The sequence below is a fragment of the Haliotis rubra genome, unplaced genomic scaffold (assembly GCF_003918875.1).
Source record: "Haliotis rubra isolate DU_JTF1 unplaced genomic scaffold, ASM391887v1 Scf1404, whole genome shotgun sequence".
NCBI lineage: Eukaryota > Metazoa > Mollusca > Gastropoda > Lepetellida > Haliotidae > Haliotis > Haliotis rubra.
Window position 1 is genome coordinate 84,458 of NW_025765342.1, and position 21,137 is coordinate 105,594.

A 21,137-nucleotide genomic window follows, 5' to 3' on the forward strand; every position below is an offset into this window, starting at 1 on the left:
ATCTGACTGAGACGGGGGAAGATGGTTCATACAGACTGTTGTCATTGTGTTACATCTGACTGAGATGGGGGAAGACGGTTCATACAGACTGTTGTCATTGTGTTACATCTGACTGAGACGGGGGAAGATGGTTCATACAGACTGTTGTCATTGTGTTTCATCTGACTGAGACGGGGGAAGACGGTTCATACAGACTGTTGTCATTGTGTTACATCTGACTGAGACGGGGGAGACGGTTCATACAGACTGTTGTCATTGTGTTACATCTGACTGAGACGGGGGAGAAGCTAAAAGTGGGGTCAGTTCGCTGTGTCACTAGGTCATTGTGTCATTGTTTTACAGATGCACCGCTCTGAGACGCGTATGAAGGCTCAGGATGATGAGATCAACCATCTGAGACGTCAGCTTGATGAAAGTGACAATGAGGTAGGAAACAAACTGAAAACTTTAAAACTTGTCACTGAATGCATCGGTTGTGTTCCAACAGGAATACATAGATGGGAAGATTTTTTCGTTCTTGGATATCAGATCTGTCATTGTATATACATTGCATAGAAGGAAATATTTTAGAGCTGACTAGTTTTTTTCTACCCAGATCTCTTGACAAATTTCTGAGATAATAATCAGCCAAAGTATATATAAGAATTGAACTTTCAAACAACTTTATAAGAAATTTTAAAGCAATTCTGTTCCCCAATTGGATATCATTTAATAAATATTTGCAAAGTTCCATTTCATCCACTCCATTGTTTTGCAAATGTTGTGAAGTTAATCCACTTGTTAGAAAATCTTACGTTTTCATGGCAATATTTCTACACGGACATTGGTCCCATTGTGACGGGTGTATAGCATGCTATGTGTGCTCTAGGCCAGTGGACTGAGAAACAAGGTGACAAGGTTAGAGGGGGAAATCCAAACCCTGAGGAGCCAGAGCTCGGAGGCGCAGACACAGGTACCAGAACAGTGCTGTCATGCTCTGTTCTAGATGCTTGCTCTAGAGCTCTTCGTCTGCCTGCCATAGCTGTGCTTGGTGCTGCTTACCCTAAAACATATAACCATACCCCATGGTTTCTATACCAGTACATGTGGAGCGAAGCATGCTTAATGAACATATGCATGTTTATCCCTGCCTGCCATAGCTGTGCTTGGTGCTGCTTACCCTAAAACTTATAACCATACCCCATAGTTTCTATACCAGTACATGTGGAGCGGAGCATGCTAAATGAACATATGCATGTGTGTCCCTGCCTGCCATAGCTGTGCTTGGTGCTGCTTACCCTTAAACGTATAACCATACCCCATAATTTCTATACCAGTACATGTGGAGCGGAGCATGCTTAATGAACATATGCATGTGTGTCCCTGCCTGCCATAGCTGTGCTTGGTGCTGCTTACCCTTAAACGTATAACCATACCCCATAATTTCTATACCAGTACATGTGGAGCGGAGCATGCTTAATGAACATATGCATGTTTGTCCCTGCCTGCCATAGCTGTGCTTGGTGCTGCTTACCCTAAAACTTATAACCATACCCCATAGTTTCTATACCAGTACGTTTGGAGCGGAGCATGCTTAATGAACATATGCATGTTTATCCCTGCCTGCCATAGCTCTGCTTGGTGCTGCTTACCCTAAAACTTATAACCATACCCCATAGTTTCTATACCAGTACATGTGGAGCGGAGCATGCTTAATGAACATATGCATGTTTATCCCTGCCTGCCATAGCTCTGCTTGGTGCTGCTTACCCTAAAACTTGCAGTGATACCCCATCACTTTTTCTATATGGAGCTAAGGGACTTGATGCCTGTAAATCCCTGTCAGTTTATGAATAGTTGTTCTAGATGTTTGCTTTCGTGGATGATAACAGAGTGCAGTTTGAGTTGCTAACCTTAATGCCTGTAGCCATGCCAGATTGCATATTTGTGTATACAGTCCGTTTGAGTCAGAAACGGACTGATGAATTGCAAATTTTATCATTGTACAAAATTGCCACATAAATATAAATAGTACCAGTGTTTATCATTTACTAATACCCAACAGCTTTCTTATATTTGAAAATTTTCCGGACTCCACCAAAAAAGTTCTTTAAGAAACTATCATTAAATTCTTTTTCAGAGAGATCGTCCTTGGGGTACATATTATGCATTTTCCGGCTGTAAAATGTCCTGTGACAGTTGTATCAATGTTTTTTGAATAAAAAGATTGTACAATAAATAAACTCTTTTATTTATTATACGGACCCTACCTCACGGAGTTACCTCCCTTAGCGCATGCGCACCAACTGGGTAGGCTCCTAGACCCGTATCATCATTCCTTCTGCTGTCACGGCCCTGAACAGACGTTCGTTGTGATTACCTTTCATGAGCCGTACGGCGCTGTATTTTAAGATGTCTGAGACACCACCTGTATGTTTGGTTTTATTTGTCTAAAACAATAACAGTAAAGCCTTACAGTGGTTGTTTCATAATTGTGACTTTGTATAAGTACTATCAAAATCATACGCAAACTTTCCCGTGGTTTACATAAGTGCTCTGCCATGGCGGGAAGTTTAGCGCGTCGCTGCGTCGTCGTATTGGCGTTTAAAACCAACTATTACTTTCCGTGGTAACCTTCACGTATTTTTCAATGTTTTCACGTGTTTCTCTGCTTCTGGCCACAAGTTAACTAACATGTTTACGTGTTTGTTTCAGGCTTTACCTGTTGTTCGGGTCTGTGGGGAAGTATTCCCGGGCTGACAGTCACTCCCAATGCGTGGCCTGTCTGGAGAAGACGGGCCATGTGGCTGATACATGTTCAATTTGTCTGGCCTTTTCCCCGGGCACAGAAGAGGCGGCCGACACCCTGTTTTACCGCTTGAGATGGAGTGGCGGAGGAGGGGACCTGACGCAGGTTCCCCCGTCAAAATCTAAACGGGCGTCCAAAAAAGGAAAAAAATTCCGTGGCCCTTCCCCCTCTCCTACCACTTCGAGTGGTTTTGACATGTCTCTAATGGAGTCGATGTTTCAGAAGCAGATGGACTCAATGAAGTCCTTCGTTCGGGAGTCGGTTGGAGGTCTCCGCCAGGAGTTCCTCGCCCACTCCGGACGGGGGGCGGAGAGTCCGGGGGTGGGATCGCCGGCCTCGGCTAGATCCCTCAGCCTTGAGGCGTCTGTCGATCCGTTGCCTCTGGCTTCGAATCCGGACGCCTCGGCTGCTCCGGAGAGGGAGGTGCTCCCAGTCCCCCTCTCGAGCTTGCGCTTTGGGCCGTTGAGTATTCCTGGTATTCCGGTCCCTGCGCACACCCGCCCCATGAGAGCGGAGGCACCAGTTCTGCCTGGCCTGCCTCCAGCGCCTCGGGACCGGGTCCACACGCCCGGCTGGCGCTGGCGTGGAGCAGTCGGTCTGTTCCTCCCTTCCTGTGGTGCCCAGCTAGGCAGTCCACCGGGGTCGGGGTTAGGGTCCTCTTACGGAGGAGACCCAGCCTCTGACTTCGGGCTCGGGACGCCAGGCAATGGAGCTTCGGGGAGGTCGAGGAGCAGAATGGCGGCTTCCGTTTTGCTTCGCCTTCGCGGAGGGAGGTCCGGCAGAGAATTGCCGAGGGCCTACCCCAGGCAGCGGTGCCTGCTGGTAGCGTGGACTACCGACTGAGTTCCGCTTGCCTGGCGGCGTTTGCCCCTAAGCGCAACCCTCACAGACGCAGCCCGCATTCTGCCATCGTTGGTCGCGGATCGTGGTCGATCCCTTCTTGTCTGGTACCCGAGTCAGGTTTGACTTACCTGAACTCGTGGCGGCGCTACCAGCTTGGGGAGGATTCCTGTTCGTCGTGACCGATCGTTGACGCAGTGTTTTCACTTCCGCCGCCCCTGGGGAGGCTCGGCTTCCTCGGGCAGCTCCGCTGCTCGGCAAGGGCGCCTCACTCCACCTTTTGCCCTCGCGGAATCCCTGCTGTGCACGCATCGACCCTACGAGGAGGTCTCACGGAACGCTGATGCAGCAGGTGCGGGTGGTGGTCCATGAGGCCTACCTCTCCTCGATACAGAGGTCGGCCCTGGAGGCGGAGGGCATGCTGGCGGCGTGTCGCCGCATGTCGTGCTACTCCGTCAGCTGTCGGAAGTTCAGGCTCACCTCGCGACTCCTTTCGCGGTCTGCTGCGTCGACGGTGATGTGCGCAGTCATGGGGATCGCGCAGGCTGTGGCTGTCGACGCGTCAGGTACTCGGCAGCAACACAGCAGACCTTGCTGGCTCTCCCTTTCCGTCTGGGAGCCGACCCCTCTTTCCGGGCACAGCAGGTCATACGGGAGGCTGCCGCTGCAGCTACCTCCTTCAAGGATTCTAAGACCTTGTTGGAGCACCCGGGGTGTCTCCCAGCGGCTCCGTGCCACCTTCCTCCGCCGGGTGCAGCCTACACCCGAGTCTGCCGGCTGGCTTCGCGGCTTGGTAGGGTAGGCGGAGGAGCAGGTCCGCCAAGGGTAGGGGCAAGGAGCAGTCCTCGACTAGCTCCCAGCAGCTACGGGCGCGGGAGGTCTGCCCCGACCTCCCGTTAACCCAACAGGCTGCCGCTCAAGCCGCGGTGTCACACCCAGTCAGCTCGCTACTAGGGTCCACGCCCGCTCCTACCCCATATCCCAGTGGGAGCCGCCTCTCTCTATTCCTGCCGGAATGGGAGAAGGCTACCAACAACGGCGCAGGTGCTGGCCACGGTCAGCATAGGCCATCTCCCACTGTGGAAGCGAGGTCCGCCCGACTTCACCGGCATACGACGGCACTCGGTGCCGTCATGCCAAGCCAGGGCGGACATCTGCGCGCGACGAAGTTCAGGCTCTGCTGGACAAGTCCGCAATCGCATTCCACCGGGAGAGGAACAGGCGGGATTTTTACTCCACGCACTTCCCTCGCCCGAAGAAAGACGGCGGGTTCGTCCGATTCTCAACCTCAAGGGGTTGAATCGCGATGCTCGAAGTACCATCCTTCAAGATGGAGACACTGCGCGCCGGTGATCTCATCTGTTCAGCCCGCGATTGGCTCACGTCAATCGACCTAAAGGATGCGATTCTGCATGTACCCATACATCCCTCGTTCAAGCAGTACCTCCGGTTCTCTTACGACGGGATGTATTACCAATTCAGGGTGCTCCCCTTCGGCATATCGACTGCCCCAAGGGTGTTCACCAAGCTCATGTTAGTCCCAGCTACCCTAGCTCGTTTCGCAAGGGAAGGCGTTGTTACCCTTACCTAGACGACTGGTTGCTCGAGCACTAACACAGCCAGCGAAGTCAAGATGCTACTCACACAGTGATAGACATTCTAACTCGACTGGGGTGGATCATCAACCTCAAGAAATCCGACCTGGTACCCACCCAGGACTTGGTTTTCTTGGAGGCGATTCAAGCGAACAAGGATCTCGGTTTCCTTGTCGCCCGACGGGTCACCAGAGTTAGGAGATGGTATCTTCATTCCTTCCCAGCCCCAGGCACCAGCACGGACTTGGCTCCGCCTACTGGGCCATATGGCGGCGACGATCTCTGTAGTGTGGCGGGCGCCGTTGAGGATGCGCCCCATACAGCAAGCTTTGGCTCGGCTGTGGACTCACACGAGGATCTGGGCGCAGTCTCACAGTCCCGAAAGTGGTTGACACCTCACCTTCAGTGGTGGACAAATGTCGGGAATCTCACCAGGGGTTCCCTTGGAAATCCCGACGCCAGCTCTCACAGTTCAGACAGATGCGTCCCTCACGGGCTGGGGGCGTTCTGGTAGTTCTGTCGGCTTCCGGACTCTGGTCCGCGAAGCTCACCTTCACATCAACGTGTTGGAGCTGAGAGCTGTGCGGTTGGTATTCGAGCGCTTCAGAGAGCATGTCCGTGGCCAGGTAGTCCGTCTTCAGTTAGACAACCAGACGGGCCATGTCGCATATCCTGAAGCAGGGAGGCACGGTGTCCCCAGCGCTCCTCCGGAAGCGTGGGACTTTCTCCTCTGGAGCGACCAGTACGATTGTCAGGTACTACCTGTTTATCTCGGGGCTGGAGAACGCGTCGAGCAGATGCGCTCTCGCGCGGATCCTGGCCCCGCGACGAAAGTGGATGCTCGACAGGCAGATATTCACAGTAATCTCCCAGTTGTAACGCGGGTCGTTCGAGGTGGATCTGTTTGCGTCGGCGGGACGCATCAGACTTTCCGTGTTCTGCTCGGATACGGACCAGAGGCGTTGGCTGCCGGCACGCCTTCCTGCTGGATTGGGACGGGCAAAGTGCTCTGCATGCCGCCCGTTACCACTCATTCCCCGTGTCCTTTCACAGCTGTCCACCCAGCCAGCTCGGCTACTTGTGCTACTGGCACGCTTTGGCTCGTCACAGAGCTGGTTTCCGGTAATTCTCAGGTTTCTGGCTCAGCCTCCTGTTCTATTACCTTTGCTAATCGGACATTCTCACTCAGAGCGGCGCCCCACCCAAATCCACGGATTCAGTGGGTGGCTTGGCCTCTGTCAGGTCTAACCTCGAGGCACGCGGAATTCCTGCAGCAGTTGCAGACACAATTCTGGCTTCGGGGGATTCGACAAGCGTTCAGTATGAGGATAGGTGGTCCCGCCTATGCCGCTGGTGTTCAGATAGGGGCATTGCAGATCCCTTTTCGCGGATTTAGTCCCAGTATTGGAGTTTTGCAAGCTCGTTTGGAAGAAGGCCTGGCTGCCCGACCATTCGTGGCTACTCCAACGCTATTTCCACTTTTCACACCCCTGTCGATGGTGCTCTTCTGGGGCAGCACCCTCTCGTACTGGCGCTTTCTAGCTGGCGGAGCGGATTCGACCTGCTCTCAGGCGAACCAGTCCACCTTGGGATTTGTCGATCGTGCTCGATTGGCTGTCGGTCCACTTTCTCACACCTATCGGCTATTTCCATTCAGTTGTTGACCTGGAAAGCTGTGTTTCTGGTGGCGGTAACATCTGGTGAAGAGTCGGCGATATACATGCTATGTCGTCCGACCCGGCGCTGACTGTGTTTCACACGGATCGTGTCAGCATTAGCCTCCCAGATACTTACCGACCGAAGGTCGATCACGCTTCCATGTGACAGCTCCTATCGAACTTCCTACTCTTACCCAGCCTTCCACATCGGGGACCACTCCCACGAGCACTCACCCGTTGGATGTCCGTAAGACGCTCAAAGTCTATATCAAGCGAACGCAGGGGATCCGTCACGGGTACCCAGCTGTTCTGTTGTTACGGTGGCGGGAAGGCTGGTCTGCCAGCCAGCAAGCAAACTTTGTCTCAGCTGGCTTGCGTTTCGTCGGTATTTGTGCCGCTTATCAGGCTAAGGGCAAGCCTCCCCTGAGGGGTTGAAGGCTCACTTTCGGTCAGGGCAGTAGCCGCATCAAAAGCTTTTTGCAGCGGCACTCCCCATTGAAGAGATCTGCTCTGCCGCTATTTGGAGCCGGCCAAGCACTTTATCGCCATTATCAGCTCGATACACATTCACGCCCAATCGTCGCGAGCTTTGGTCGTGCGTTCTCTCCAGTGGACAGTGTCCTGCCACCCTGACCAAGTGAGTCTTGGTTTATTGGTTTGTGTTGGCGCTACTGTACAATGATTCCATTATTGACATGTCTGCTCACGAGCACTCAGAGAACCTGTACCCTTCGATTCTCTAAGGAGTTCACGATATCGTTAGTGAGTGGTAATTTTGTTTTCCCCCACGGTGCTCTCACGAAGAAGCCACTTAGTGGGTCGGATTTCACTGACATTAGCGCGACTACGCAATGTCTCATTATGCTAGAGGTCGTCTTTGAGCACAAATCCTCCCTGTCAGTTCCCTCCCATAATGCCTCTCGTGAGGCGAAACTGGGTCAGTGACAGGTGAGTGTTATGGCGTCTGTTCAATTTTTTTTCCATGATACGATCGCTATATTTTGTGTGTGCTTGGACAGAATTCCCTCCTCCCTGGCCTCCGGTCTTTGGGAGTCTGTGTTTATGCATAATATGTACCCCAAGGACGATCTCTCTGAAAAAGAATTTTCCAAACCTGCAGAGGTTTTCAATTCTTTGAAGAGAGTCGCCCTTGGGTAGGCCCACCCACCTCCCGCAATTCTGTTCACTGATGAGAATTCAGCAGAAGGAATGATGATACGGGTCTAGGAGCCTACCCAGTTGGTGCGCATGCGCTAAGGGAGGTAACTCCGTGAGGTAGGGTCCGTATAATAAATAAAAGAGTTTATTTATTGTACAATCTTTTTATTCAAAAAACATTGATACAACTGTCACAGGACATTTTACAGCCGGAAAATGCATAATATGTACCCCAAGGACGACTCTCTTCAAAGAATTGAAAACCTCTGCAGGTTTGGAAAAATTTTGACACAGTTCACTATTTGTTACGAGGGAGGAGTGCAGAGAAAGGGACAGCCAGGTGTGCGAGAAAGGATGGAGACTCAATAACTTGGTGGGCACTTGTACACGTGCTCTCTAACACCTGGCTGTCCCTTTCTCTGCACTCCTCCCTCGTAACAAATAGTGAACTGTGTCAAAATTTTAATGATAGTTTCTTAAAGAACTTTTTTGGTGGAGTCCGGAAAATTTTCAAATATAAGAAAGCTGTTGGGTATTAGTAAATGATAAACATGTGTACTATTTATATTTATGTGGCAATTTTGTACACTGATAAAATTTGCAATTCATCGGTCTTTTTCTGACTCAAACAGACTATAGTGTATATTTGAGCTGTGCTCTGTGTTGCTTACCTAATGCTTGTAGCCAAATGTTATGTATATATGTGAATATATGAGTAAATAGTTTTCACCACAGTGCATGTTTTGGTCTTAGGAACATGATATAAGGAGCTCTCTAATGCTTTTACATATATGTGATACAGATGTTATAGAATAGTAAGCACTTGTGATTGTTTAATCCAAATGCATGTTGCTTCACCCTATGTTATTATTGTGGTGGATGTCCCATTGATAAGCAGGGCACATATATCTTCAACACAGCACTAAGCATATGGGCCAACCTGTTGACACTAACTGAGACATATTACCCAACAACTTGCTATCTTTGTGCTGTTTGACAATGCCCTGTAGACCAGGGCTGTTATGTGTTGAAGTAAGTAGGGATTTGTAAAGACTAGTGCAGACTTTTGAGGTGTTGATGGTACTCAGTATTGTATTCCCAGAATTCCAAATCAGCTCTTGTAAGTTGAAATTTTTCAAATTTTGCACAGAGAGTGTAAACCGATTTAGTTTATTTTGCACAAATCACATGCAAGTGTAAAGATACTTTGAATGAGTTACTATTCACAGTTTTGTGTGAAATTTCATTTGGCGTGTCCTTCACATATTTTACACACAGTCCAGTTTACAGGGTAACAGTATGTATCCTGGGTTGTGATGGTCACAGGAGCTCTAATGTCCCAGCTGTTTGAGACCAACATCTTGATTTAGACTTGCTAAACTTTGCCACAAATTCTGATTCAGGTTACGTAAACCTGACTGGTGAAAAAATGTGACGAGGAGTATTATAGATAACAGCTTCTTTATCATACATGCACACCATCTACAGATGAAGGGCATGCACAGCAAGATGTATGTGTATGTGTGTTGAAGAAGGTGAGATCCCTAACACTCTTGGTCACAATTATATGCAGTATCTAAATGCCTGCAATGACTCCCATCAGTGCTGAAGGATTAACAAGAGACGTAACTTCAATCCCTCATGGAGTCTTGACTGTGGAGGGGCGGTGGGGTAGCCTAGTTGTTAAAGCGTTCGCTCGTCACGCTGAAAACCCGGGTTCGATTCCCCACATGGGCACAATGTGTGAAGCCCATTTGTGGTGTCCCCCGCCGTTATATTGCTGGAATATTGCTAAAAGCGGTGTCAAACCAAACTCACTCACTCACTCACTAGACTGTGGAAACAAGTGCATCTGTAATAGGTTTAATATACAAGTCAGATTCTTGATGTACATAATGTAGGGGTAGTTTGAATATAGGTTATCATCAGAATTTTTATTTAGACGCTGATGAGCTTGCTTTTTGTTAGAATATTGTGTGTAACATTTATTGAATTGTGAAATGTTAGAATATTCTTGTATGGATGTATTCGGATACTCACAGCCATGAAGTCCTTAGCTTGCTTGTACAGTCAACTCAAGCCACAACACACCTCAAGACATGTATAGTAATATTTACTGTTCATTTGATTAAGCTGATTACAGATTAGCAATGATAAGTATTCAAATTTAAGTCAGGTCCTTGGCTGAGTGAAGTTGTCTGCTATGGTGTTTGAATCCAGTCTCCCGTTGAATCTTTAGATCTTCAAGCATGAAATGGATCGTAACTCATAAGCTGACAGATCTGGATTCAAGGCATTTCCTTAATTCAACAGCAGTACTCAACCTCCCCAAGGACCCTTGAACACTCCATTATTGTATTGACAGGGACCCTTTCACTTTCGATCTTCATTGAGAACACTGTTAGCGTACACTGGGTGGATATACTGTACCTGAGGTTGTTGTGACCAGGGCTGGCTGTGGCTGTGTTGTAGCTGTGTGCTGCTTGACCTGAACATTCCTTGACCGTGTGAACCTGTGCATTAACTGATGGTGATCTCCTCCCACATCCTTGTGCTGTCACCTGCATCACTTTGCTGTCTGACTTCCTTGCAGTGGTTACTCTGTCTTCCCTTGCTGGACTGTATCAAATCATATGTTTAGAAAAAAAATAACTTTTTTGTTACATGTGATCCATTTTTAAATCCTTTCTCTAAATTTTATTTGGATGCATCTAAATTTGAAGCTATGAATCTAATTTTTAATCATATATTTTTGGAGAAGCTATTTTGTTTGTAAAATAAACACACTCAGAGTGAAAAGAATCATTTAATTTCTCCATCCAACAACACTTGACCCTTGTTATCTTTACTAGTGGCATGTGAATCTTGAGTTGCCTCCCTTGTATAGCTGTCTTTTCCCTGGCTCTCGTGTGCAAACCCTATATCATTCACATTGTCTGTTTGGTACTTTATGGAGATATGTTTTTTCAGAAACATGCCCCAAATTAGGATGGCAATCAATTTTTAGACTTGTTCAGTCCACCTCTGACCGTTCCCTGCCCTTTACTCCCCAGGTCAACAAATTGACCGCAAGTCTACAACGACTGCAAAACTCATCTAAAGATACTCGTGATGCCCTGACCTCCGAGGTGAGTTTCCCAGGTCAAGGATGGGGTCAGGATTGTAGAGCAGTTTTAACGCTTTAGATCATTTTGATGCGGCTTGCAATAGCTTTAGTATCAACTCTTTCATTAAACATTTTTTTCTAAGAAAATCTGTTTTTCAGATGTAATATTTTAAGTTGCAAATATTGACAGCCATGTTTGACAAGTTAATTGCTAATACTTTAGCCCATTTGTGAGACAGCTTCTTTCATTTCAACTTTAAAGCTGTGGTACGGTCACTGAAAGTGCTGCTAGATCGATGCTCATGCTGTTGATCACTGGATTGTCTGGTTCAATTGTCTGACTCGATTATTTCGAGACAACTGCCATAAATCTGGAATATTGTGGAGTGCAGCATTAAGCAACAAACAAACAAATTAAAAGGAATGTGGTGCTGTTTAATGTTTGTGATGATCATGTGATGAACAGGTATCCGAGAGACACGACGCAATTGTCAAACTCCGCAATGAAAACTGCGAGATTGATGACAAGCTACGAGAGGCTATCTCAACAGCGAAACACAGAGGAGAGGTTATCAAACAGCTCAAGGAAGAAATCAAAATATCTTGTGCCAAGGTAGGTCATGTACAAGATCACTGTAAACATCTAGTGCCAAGGTAGGTCATGTACAAGATCACTGTAAACATCTAGTGCCGAGGTAGGTCATGTACAAGATCACTGTAAACATCTAGTGCCAAGGTAGGTCATGTACAAGATCACTGTAAACATCTAGTGCCGAGGTAGGTCATGTACGAGATCACTGTAAACATCTAGTGCCGAGGTAGGTCATGTACAAGATCACTGTAAACATCTAGTGCCGAGGTAGGTCATGTACAAGATCACTGTAAAACATCTAGTGCCGATCAGGTAGTGTCATGTGTACAATATCACTTTAAACATCTAGTGCCGAGGTAGGTCATGTACAATATCACTTTAAACATCTTGTGCCAAGGTAGGTCATGTACAAGATCACTGTAAACATCTAGTGCCGAGGTAGGTCATGTACAATATCACTTTAAACATCTAGTGCCGAGGTAGGTCATGTACAATATCACTGTAAACATCTAGTGCCGAGGTAGGTCATGTACAATATCACTTTAAACATCTTGTGCCAAGGTAGGTCATGTACAATATCACTTTAAACATCTAGTGCCGAGGTAGGTCATGTACGAGATCACTGTAAACATCTAGTGCCGAGGTAGGTCATAGTTAGGTCATGTACAATATCACTTTAAACATCTAGTGCCGAGGTAGGTCTTAGATGAGAACATCGGGTACTCACATGAACAAGATCAGAGATAGACAGGAATCCTGTTTGTGGGCAACAATACAGACAATTGTTTCATAAACTGTTTCACACTGGAACACTAACACATACATGCTTGTTGACGTGGTAAATCTTTCACAAAACAGAGAAATACATGTATAGGGGCAGTGGGGTAGCCTAGTGGTTAAAGTGTTCGCTCATCACGCCGAATACCAGGTTTCGATTACCAACATGGGTACAATGTGTGAAGCCCATTTGTGGTGTTCCCCGCTGTGATATTGCCGGAATATTACTAAATGTGGCATAAAACTCATTCATTGACTCCCTTGTATATATAAATTGCCTGTATGTATGTGATGCCATTGCAACAGGATTGGAGATAGAGAGAAACTGTCGGAGTACTACTTTCATGAAACAGCATAGAGTTGGTGTTCAGGCAGAAGTGGTCTAACAAGAGACTTATATAATCTATCAACTTATGCTGTAATTATGTATGTATTTCCCAAATCTTGACTATTCTGCCATCTTTATTATGCCTGTGCATGATATATGGAAAGTAGCGTGCCTGTGTGAGACAGGAAGTTGTATAAGAAGCCTGCACTGAGTACTGCGTGTGTTCCCCAGACCCAGGAGGCCCAGCTGAAGATGGATGAGGTGGAGAGGGAGATGCAGCAGCTGCAGAGTCGATACGCTGCCCAGGCCAGGGAGGTAGGTCAACTGGGGATTGGATGGTCACAGTCTACATTACACATACCACATGTTTGTCATAGGAGATGACTGGGAATTAGATGGTTACAATGTAGATCACCAGTACCTCATATCTGTCATAAGAGCGGACTGGGGATCCACAGAGTGCAGATCACCAGTACACCATGTCATGAGAGTAGACTGAGGATTGGATGGTCAACAGTGCACATGGCCAGTACCAATATTTGCCTTAAGAACAGATTGGGGATCGGATGGTCATATTGTGTGACTGTTTAACTGCGTGTCAAGCCATTTTGACTGCATCAGTCACTGATTTCGCTATCATGCTCAAGTCCTCTTCAACCAGACCCTTTAAAGGATGCTGTGATATATCCTGAGAATTGCTGACTGCCATGTAACAGTCTCTACCTTGATGTTACCTAGTTATGGCAGTGTTGTTTCACCTCCTACATGTAAGATACTTACAGCACATTCTGTCCTGCCCCAGATTGACCGCCTCCAGACGGAGGTGCAGGAGCGAGACCTGGCGGCCTCACAGCAGGAGACCATGTCCAAGTCCGAGATGGCCGACAAGGAGGAGGAGGTGATGCGCCTCAAGACCGACCTCAATGTGCTGCATGAGAGGTTCTCCCAGAACGAGGGGCAGGTAGGTCTGCTGGGGTAACAGGGCACAGACGATGATCATCTTCATTGCAATATGGACACTAGGTGATATACAATGAACAAAGGCGTAGAATCAGACCTAGAGGTATGCCTGATAAACTGAAACTATACTAAACAAAAATGTTCAGGATTATAAATAATTGGGGGAGATTTTCAGTGAAAGACAATTTCACAAATATATACCCAAAGGTATTCATGATCCCTTAAATCTTTGTTCAGTATATTTGTTCTCTTTATGCTTGAGCATTTTCATCCTCCTCTACGTCTGATTCTAGGTCATTGGTCTTAGTGTCCAAATACGCTTTGCTAAGGGCTGTAATGTTGCACTAATCAGGTGTAAATAGAAGCTACAAGATCATTTCCACATTCATATAAAACATGAGTCCAATTCTAGCTATGTCATAAGCATGTGTCAAGCAGGGAATAACAAAACATACCCAGTTAATCAGATAAGTAACAAACCCTTGATTTCACTCTATTTGATTTACTTTTTTGTTTAAAGTGAAATTCATCGGTATGTTTTTACTGCAAACAATAGGGTCAATCAGTGCAAGGGAGTGGAAACATTATCCGATGCATATTTATGTTGATTTTGAATCTAAAGTGAAATCCTCTTCTTCCTTCAGCTGATGTCGCGAGACGAGCAGATCAGCCGCATCCATCGCCAGCTGCATGAGCTCCAGGATGAACTCACAAACAAGGAGACCACACTACAGAAGACCGACATCGACCTCATGAACATTGCCGAGGACAGGCGCAAACTGGAGGACAGTGTGAGTGGATTCTGAATGTCTTGTACTGCTTGGTGGGTGGTGGGGTAGCCTAGTGGTTAAAGTGTTTGCTCGTCACACAATAGACTCGGGTTTGATTCCCCACATGGTAACAATGTGTTAAGCCCATTTCTGGCATCCCCCACCATGATATTGCTGGAATATTGCTAAAAGCGGCATAAAACCTACTCACTCACTTGTACTGCTTGTCTATAACTGACTGGATACAGAATGTACTGTTTGTGCGAGGACTGTATGAACACTGCAGTGATATCGGAATTGATGGCCTCAAAAGAAACAGGTGACCCTCACTAAAACATGCTTTTAAAAAGGATGGGATGTGATTATATTGATCTCTTGCTGTATTGCTGACATATTTAAGTTAAACTTGTCTTGAAAGATTACCCTAAGAGGCTTCATTAAGGTCTTCCTATGTGTATTTACAGACATAGAAATTCATGTTTAAGATACAGGTCATCTGACCAATACATGTATTTAATATTAAAGTAGGTTAGCCTGTGACTGCAGAATGTAACGGCAGTAATTCTGAGTGCATCTTCATCCATGTTGTAGTTGTCGAGGAAGGACATCACTCTCCATCAGCTGTCCCAGGATCTGTCAAACGCCAAGGAGCTGTACAAGGAGGCAGTGGAGGAGAACGGGCGCCTCGAGGCGCGTATACAGGCCTTCGCTATCAACGCCCAGAGTGAGCAGGATGTGCTGAATACCGAGGTTGGTACAGATGTACTTGAACTAGATGTTAGGCTGACTATCATGGATGTAACTGACTTAAAATGTGCATTTATCTACACAGAATAGATGTTATACCTTAAAACACTCGAAAACTGCCAGTGTTGTCCAATACATTTAGCAGGTGTTGGGCATTGATAATGTACCTCGAATTACAATAAGGATGAATTTGGATCACTTCTATTAGTTTGTTACAATATGGCTGGGTATATTGTATGGACCCAGCATAAGGGGCTTCTATTGTGTATATGTGGACACAGGTAGAATGTTATCATGTCACTATTATCTGGGTATATTGTATGGACCCAGCATAAGGGGCTTCTATTGTGTATATGTGGACACAGGTAGAGTGTTATCATGTCACTATTATCCTGTAGGTCAAGCGGCGAGAGGAAGCCATCAAGAAGCTGAAGATGGAGCAACTGAGTCTACAGGAAGTCAGCAGTAGATATGAGGAGAAGGTGAGCTACAGTGACTGGCCAGCATATATGAGCATGTACACAGCTATTGTGTCATTCCATATGCCTTTCTGTTCTGAATCAATCTTTGAATCAACACCAGTTTAGTCAGGGAGAGATAAGGTTGAAGTGAAAAAAGTCATGGTACTTCATATAGCATAATGACCCTGACTGCTAGTTTACGGATGTAGAGATTATGAAGGGACATGTGGATCATTTGATATGCTCACACTATCAACCGCCTGTTTCTTTGGCCAAGGCTGCAATGTCTGTGCTGTAATAATGTTAAAGTTACAATTCACTAGTTCACTTACCATCTGTGTGTGACGTTTTCAAGGTGACACAGATGAGCAGAGAGATCGAACAGCTCAAGGTACAGCTACGGTCTGCAAATAATGAGGTGTGTACCATGTGTCTACAGTCATGTCTCAGCTGTCTGAGTTTAACAGTTGTTCACAAATGATACAAATGCTCTACCAAGAAGCTGGTATAAGGTACAGCAGGGCTCCAGATAATTTTTCACCATCAGGAGTACGTACTCTTTATTTTTTCAGTATATGAGTACTGGAAAACCTTAAGGGTCCATTTAGAGTACTAATTGGAAATTATTGGAGTATCAGTAATCTTGTGTTTCGTTTCATATATGCACCGCAACATTGCTACTCTTGTGTAAACAGGTCAATGAACAATAAAACAATACTTTTTTTCCGATAAATACGACTGTAAACGATTCTAAGACCGTACGCCATTGCTGTGGTGCGTATCTGCTACGTTATCCAAAATATTTCCTACCGTATCGTGCATATTTTCTATCCGTACATACGCCGATACGGCCCTTATCTGGAGCCCTGGTACAGTCAATACAGGAAATAATATATGGATGAGCAAGACTAGGATTATTCCACAGGTTTGTGGTTTGGTTCACATAGGTAAAGACATTAAATGCTCTACCATATAGTGCTTAAACACGTTATATTGGTGATTACACTCTCTCAGTACAGATTCTAGTACTTTTGTTGGGTTGAGTCCCATGCAGCTTCCACAAAAATGGAAGTCTGACAACTGGTAGTCTAGACCAAGGACTCTCTGTACCATTCTGACAAGTGTCCGATAGCCATGAATACACAATGCTGTTTAGAAAGTGTTTGTTTCATGTGTAGCTCTTTACATTCAAAGCACCCACTTTAAACTGGGTATAGAGACCACCGTTTGATGTATTTGCTGAAATGATCTCAACCATACATTTAGCTATGTAAGATTCCATTCTTGTTATGCCTCTCCTGTATGCCTTAAGGACATTTTCTGGCATTGGGTGACAAGGTCAAGTTAGCTCAGTCTGAAATAGGCATCAAGAAAGCTTCCTCCTCAGTGGTATCAGTTTTTGAATGTTAAGGTCACAAGTAGGTCATTTCCTCATGACATGACTGGTAGTCAGAAGTTCTTGGCATTATCGTATTGAGACTTGTATTGACTCATTATTCTGCAACCAGAAACTGTTCTGGTATAGTCAAGGTCATTCCTCCCACTCCAACTATCACTTGCATAAAAAAACATTCTCTGATTGATACAAATATGATCAGGTTAGCATAATATGAATCTGTCTGATGTCTGATATTGATGACTGAGCCACTCACTCTCCTGTTGTGATCAGATTGACACGAAGAAGGCAGCAATGCAGAACCTGGAAACCAGTCTGGAGGAGGCCAAGAAGCGGAACGTAGCTCACCTGGATGAGGTGGCTCGCCTGGAGGACAAGGTCCGGGAACTGAGTATAGAGCTCACCTCTGTCAATGCTCAGGTCGACAACCTCGCCCATACTGTAAGTTTCTTCAGTTCTACAGCAATATACATCCCACCAAGGTTTGACCTTGCACCTATGATGTATTCTGCATGAAGTATGTGTTCAGACACTAACCATGTAGAAAGTATCCATTTGGATTTCGGTCTTAATTACATTTTGGCTAAATAATGAATCTAAACATAATAAGACTACACAAACAATATGATTGGTGGCATACTCCCAGCATTACAGCATGTTCGACTAATCCTATTGCAATTTCTTACCACAAGGAAGATTTCATCAGCTAGGATCTTTTGTCTAAGCTTTTTCTTGTCTCTGTGGGTGATCCTAGTGTTGGTAGTGAGCTGCTACTGTTGTTGCCAGATTGACACGAAGGACAACATGGTCCAGCAGCTGCGGGGGGACGTGGAGGTGCTACAGAGACAGCAGAAGGAGACGGTCAACAAGGTAAGCATCACTCTTTGATTCATCTCGCAGTTTTGGGGCTCTGAAACCAATGAAGATCAGGGTTAGAATTGATTTTTAGTAACCCATGCTTGTCGCAAGAGGCGACTAACGGGATCGGGTGATCAGGCTCGCTGACTTGGTTGACACATCATCGGTTCCCAATTGTGTAAATCGATGCTCATGCTGTTGATCACTGGATTGTCTGGTCTAGACTCGATTATTTACAGGCCGTTGCCATACAGCTGGAATATTGCTGAGTGTGGCGTAAAACCATACTCACTCACTCATTTTTGGTTCTGTATGGCCTTGAGTGGCAGGGCCTGGTAATCTTTGTTGAAAATATATTCTATTTCTATAGAAAAATATATTCTATTTCAACAAATACTGGAAATAATAAATTCATGTGTTACACAGAGGAGAGAGTTCAGTGCATGTTCTTATACAAAATGTGTTTTGGGTCAATAAAGATTATTTGGTTACTGTCCCGAGAAGCTTTTCTTTCCAGAAGCAGTGACCTAAACATCTATCAGTAACTAAAGTCTCTTATAAGAATACATCTCATTATGTAGCACAACTCCGGCTTCTGCCCCAGTTTGATAGTTTACATATTTTTCCTGACATTCAAGTTTGGCAGGGAGAAAACAATTGAAATAAAGAATTCTGAAAAGAAATGGCAACATACCCAGATATGGCCAGAGTTACTGCCGGGGCAGTGGGGTAGCCTAGTGGTTAAAGCGTTGTCTCGTCACGCCGAAGGCCCGGGTTCGATTCCCCACATGGGCACAATGTGTTAAGCCCATTTCTGGTGTCCCCCGCCGTGATATTGCTGGAATATTGCTAAAAGTGGCGTAAAACTAAACTCAGTCAGTCAGTCATTCAGAGTTACTGCCCCCTTATTGTCAACACTGCATTGTCACCTCCATCATTGCTGAAGGGATTCTTTGTTAGTGTGTTGCAAGATTCTAGAACTACTTGTTCTGTTCAAAATGGCTTTAAATCCAACTAATATAACTTTGTATTGGTTTCCAGGTGTTGGTACGAGATGAAAACATCCAAAGACTGAATGCAGACATCGGGAAGCTGAAGGCAAAACACCAGGAGAAAGTCAGCGAGGTGAGGATCATTGTTTGTAAAGTTGAGAAATATCTAGCCAATTTATGGACAGTATTTTGATGCTGTTAAACTCTATCTGACCCTATTTGACCCTATTTGGCACCATTTGACGCTATCCAAATCTATTTGATACCATATGACACTATTTGCTACTCTGGCATCAAAGTGTCCTACAGCAGGTGTTCAGAATTAACTGCCAGAAGAAATCCACTGTGGAGAATGAATGGTGAAATTCATTGCTAGATGACCAATATTTTAGACTCTAGATATTGGAATATGAGCTTAATATTTCAGGGATTAGAGAGGGGAGAACCATCTTCAGTGAGACTTTTTCTGAAACTGTTGCTGTTTTCAAATTCATTTTATTGGTTTTAAATTCATTTTTATGTTTTTGAATTAGTTTCATCTTGGAAACTTCACAGCTAATTCAGTACATCAGCATGTTCAATGAGATGTCATTTTAAACAATAGGATAATATACAGAAATAATCCTGAGCTCTCATACACTTGTCACAGTGAAGTCAGAACCATAACACTATGTAGCACTGAGTCGCAGAGTTAAGCCTGCAGGTGCTTTCAGAAAGTTTCCTGGTTAACTTCAACTCTTGATTCCAGTTACATTCCTGCTCAGCCGAGGTACGTGTAGTTTACTTAGATTACCATGTATGTGTGTCCATGTTTAATCACAGTGCAGTACTGACCACTCACCTTGCTGCCACAGTGGCATCTCTCATTGCACAAATCATTGTCACATGTATGGTACCTAAATGTTGATTTACAAAGCTTTGCCATAACTAATTCACAAAGCATGTCACACATATGGTAATATTATCACTTATGAAGCTTTGCCTAAACAAAGCATGTCACACATATGGTAATATAATCAGTTATGAAGCTTTGCCTAAACAAAGCATGTCACGCATATGGTAATATAATCACTTATGAAGCTTTTCCTTAACAAAGCATGTCACACATATGGTAATATAATCACTTATGAAGCTTTGCCTTAACAAAGCATGTCACACATATGGTAATATAATCACTTATGAAGCTTTGCCTAAACAAAGCATGTCACACATATGGTAATATAATCACTTATGAAGCTTTGCCTTAACAAAGCATGTCACACATATGGTAATATTATCACTTATGAAGCTTTGCCTTAACAAAGCATGTCACACATATGGTAATATAATCACTTATGAAGCTTTGCCTTAACAAAGCATGTCACACATATGGTAATATTATCACTTATGAAGCTTTGCCTTAACAAAGCATGTCACACATATGGTAATATTATCACTTATGAAGCTTTGCCTTAACAAAGCATGTCACACATGGTAATATAATCACTTATGATGCTTTGCCTTAACAAAGCATGTCACACATATGGTAATATAATCACTTATTAAGCTTTGCCTTAACAAAGCATGTCACACATATGGTAATATAATCACTTATGAAGCTTTGCCTTAACAAAGCATGTCACACATATTGTAATATAATCACTTATTAAGCTTTGCCTTAACAAAGCATGTCACACATATGGTAATATAATCACTTATGAAGCTTTGCCATCACAAAGCATGCCACACATATTGTAATATTATCACTTATGAAGCTTTGCCTAAACAAAGCATGTCACACATATGGTAATATTATCACTTATGAAGCTTTGCCTTAACAAAGCATGTCACACATATGGTAATATAATCACTTATGAAGCTTTGCCTAAACAAAGCATGTCACACCTATGGTAACTAAGTCAGTTCTAACACTTTGTCTTAACAAAGCATTTTTACATGTATCTTACCTCATGCACCCCCAAAGCTTTGCCTTCACTAAAAATATCACTCTACCACAAGCACCTCCAAAACCTTGCCCTTATTGGTAACTCAAGCTGTCCCAAGTGTTTATCCTCATTACAGCATCCCCATATCAATGTTAACTCTAGCACTCCCAAGGCTTTATCTTCATT

General features: G+C 45.0%; 1 protein-coding gene across 10 annotated transcripts in view; it reads left to right on the top strand.

Moving 5' to 3' along the window:
- Positions 1-21,137, top strand: part of LOC124268929 (COP1-interactive protein 1-like) — a 124,409-nt gene that overhangs the window by 50,133 nt on the left and 53,139 nt on the right. For 6 of the 10 annotated variants that reach the window (XM_046703948.1, XM_046703952.1, XM_046703949.1 and 3 more), the window contains 14 exons: positions 343-426; positions 869-952; positions 11,093-11,167; positions 11,612-11,758; positions 13,074-13,157; positions 13,645-13,803; positions 14,447-14,593; positions 15,164-15,322; positions 15,718-15,801; positions 16,136-16,198; positions 17,450-17,617; positions 17,963-18,046; positions 19,076-19,159; positions 19,775-19,795. In XM_046703948.1, the coding sequence (XP_046559904.1) occupies positions 343-426; positions 869-952; positions 11,093-11,167; positions 11,612-11,758; positions 13,074-13,157; positions 13,645-13,803; positions 14,447-14,593; positions 15,164-15,322; positions 15,718-15,801; positions 16,136-16,198; positions 17,450-17,617; positions 17,963-18,046; positions 19,076-19,159; positions 19,775-19,795 (1,443 nt within the window). The remainder of the gene's footprint in view (positions 1-342; positions 427-868; positions 953-11,092; positions 11,168-11,611; positions 11,759-13,073; positions 13,158-13,644; positions 13,804-14,446; positions 14,594-15,163; positions 15,323-15,717; positions 15,802-16,135; positions 16,199-17,449; positions 17,618-17,962; positions 18,047-19,075; positions 19,160-19,774; positions 19,796-21,137) is intronic. The other 4 variants (XM_046703950.1, XM_046703956.1, XM_046703958.1 and 1 more) reach the window with 2 other exon arrangements.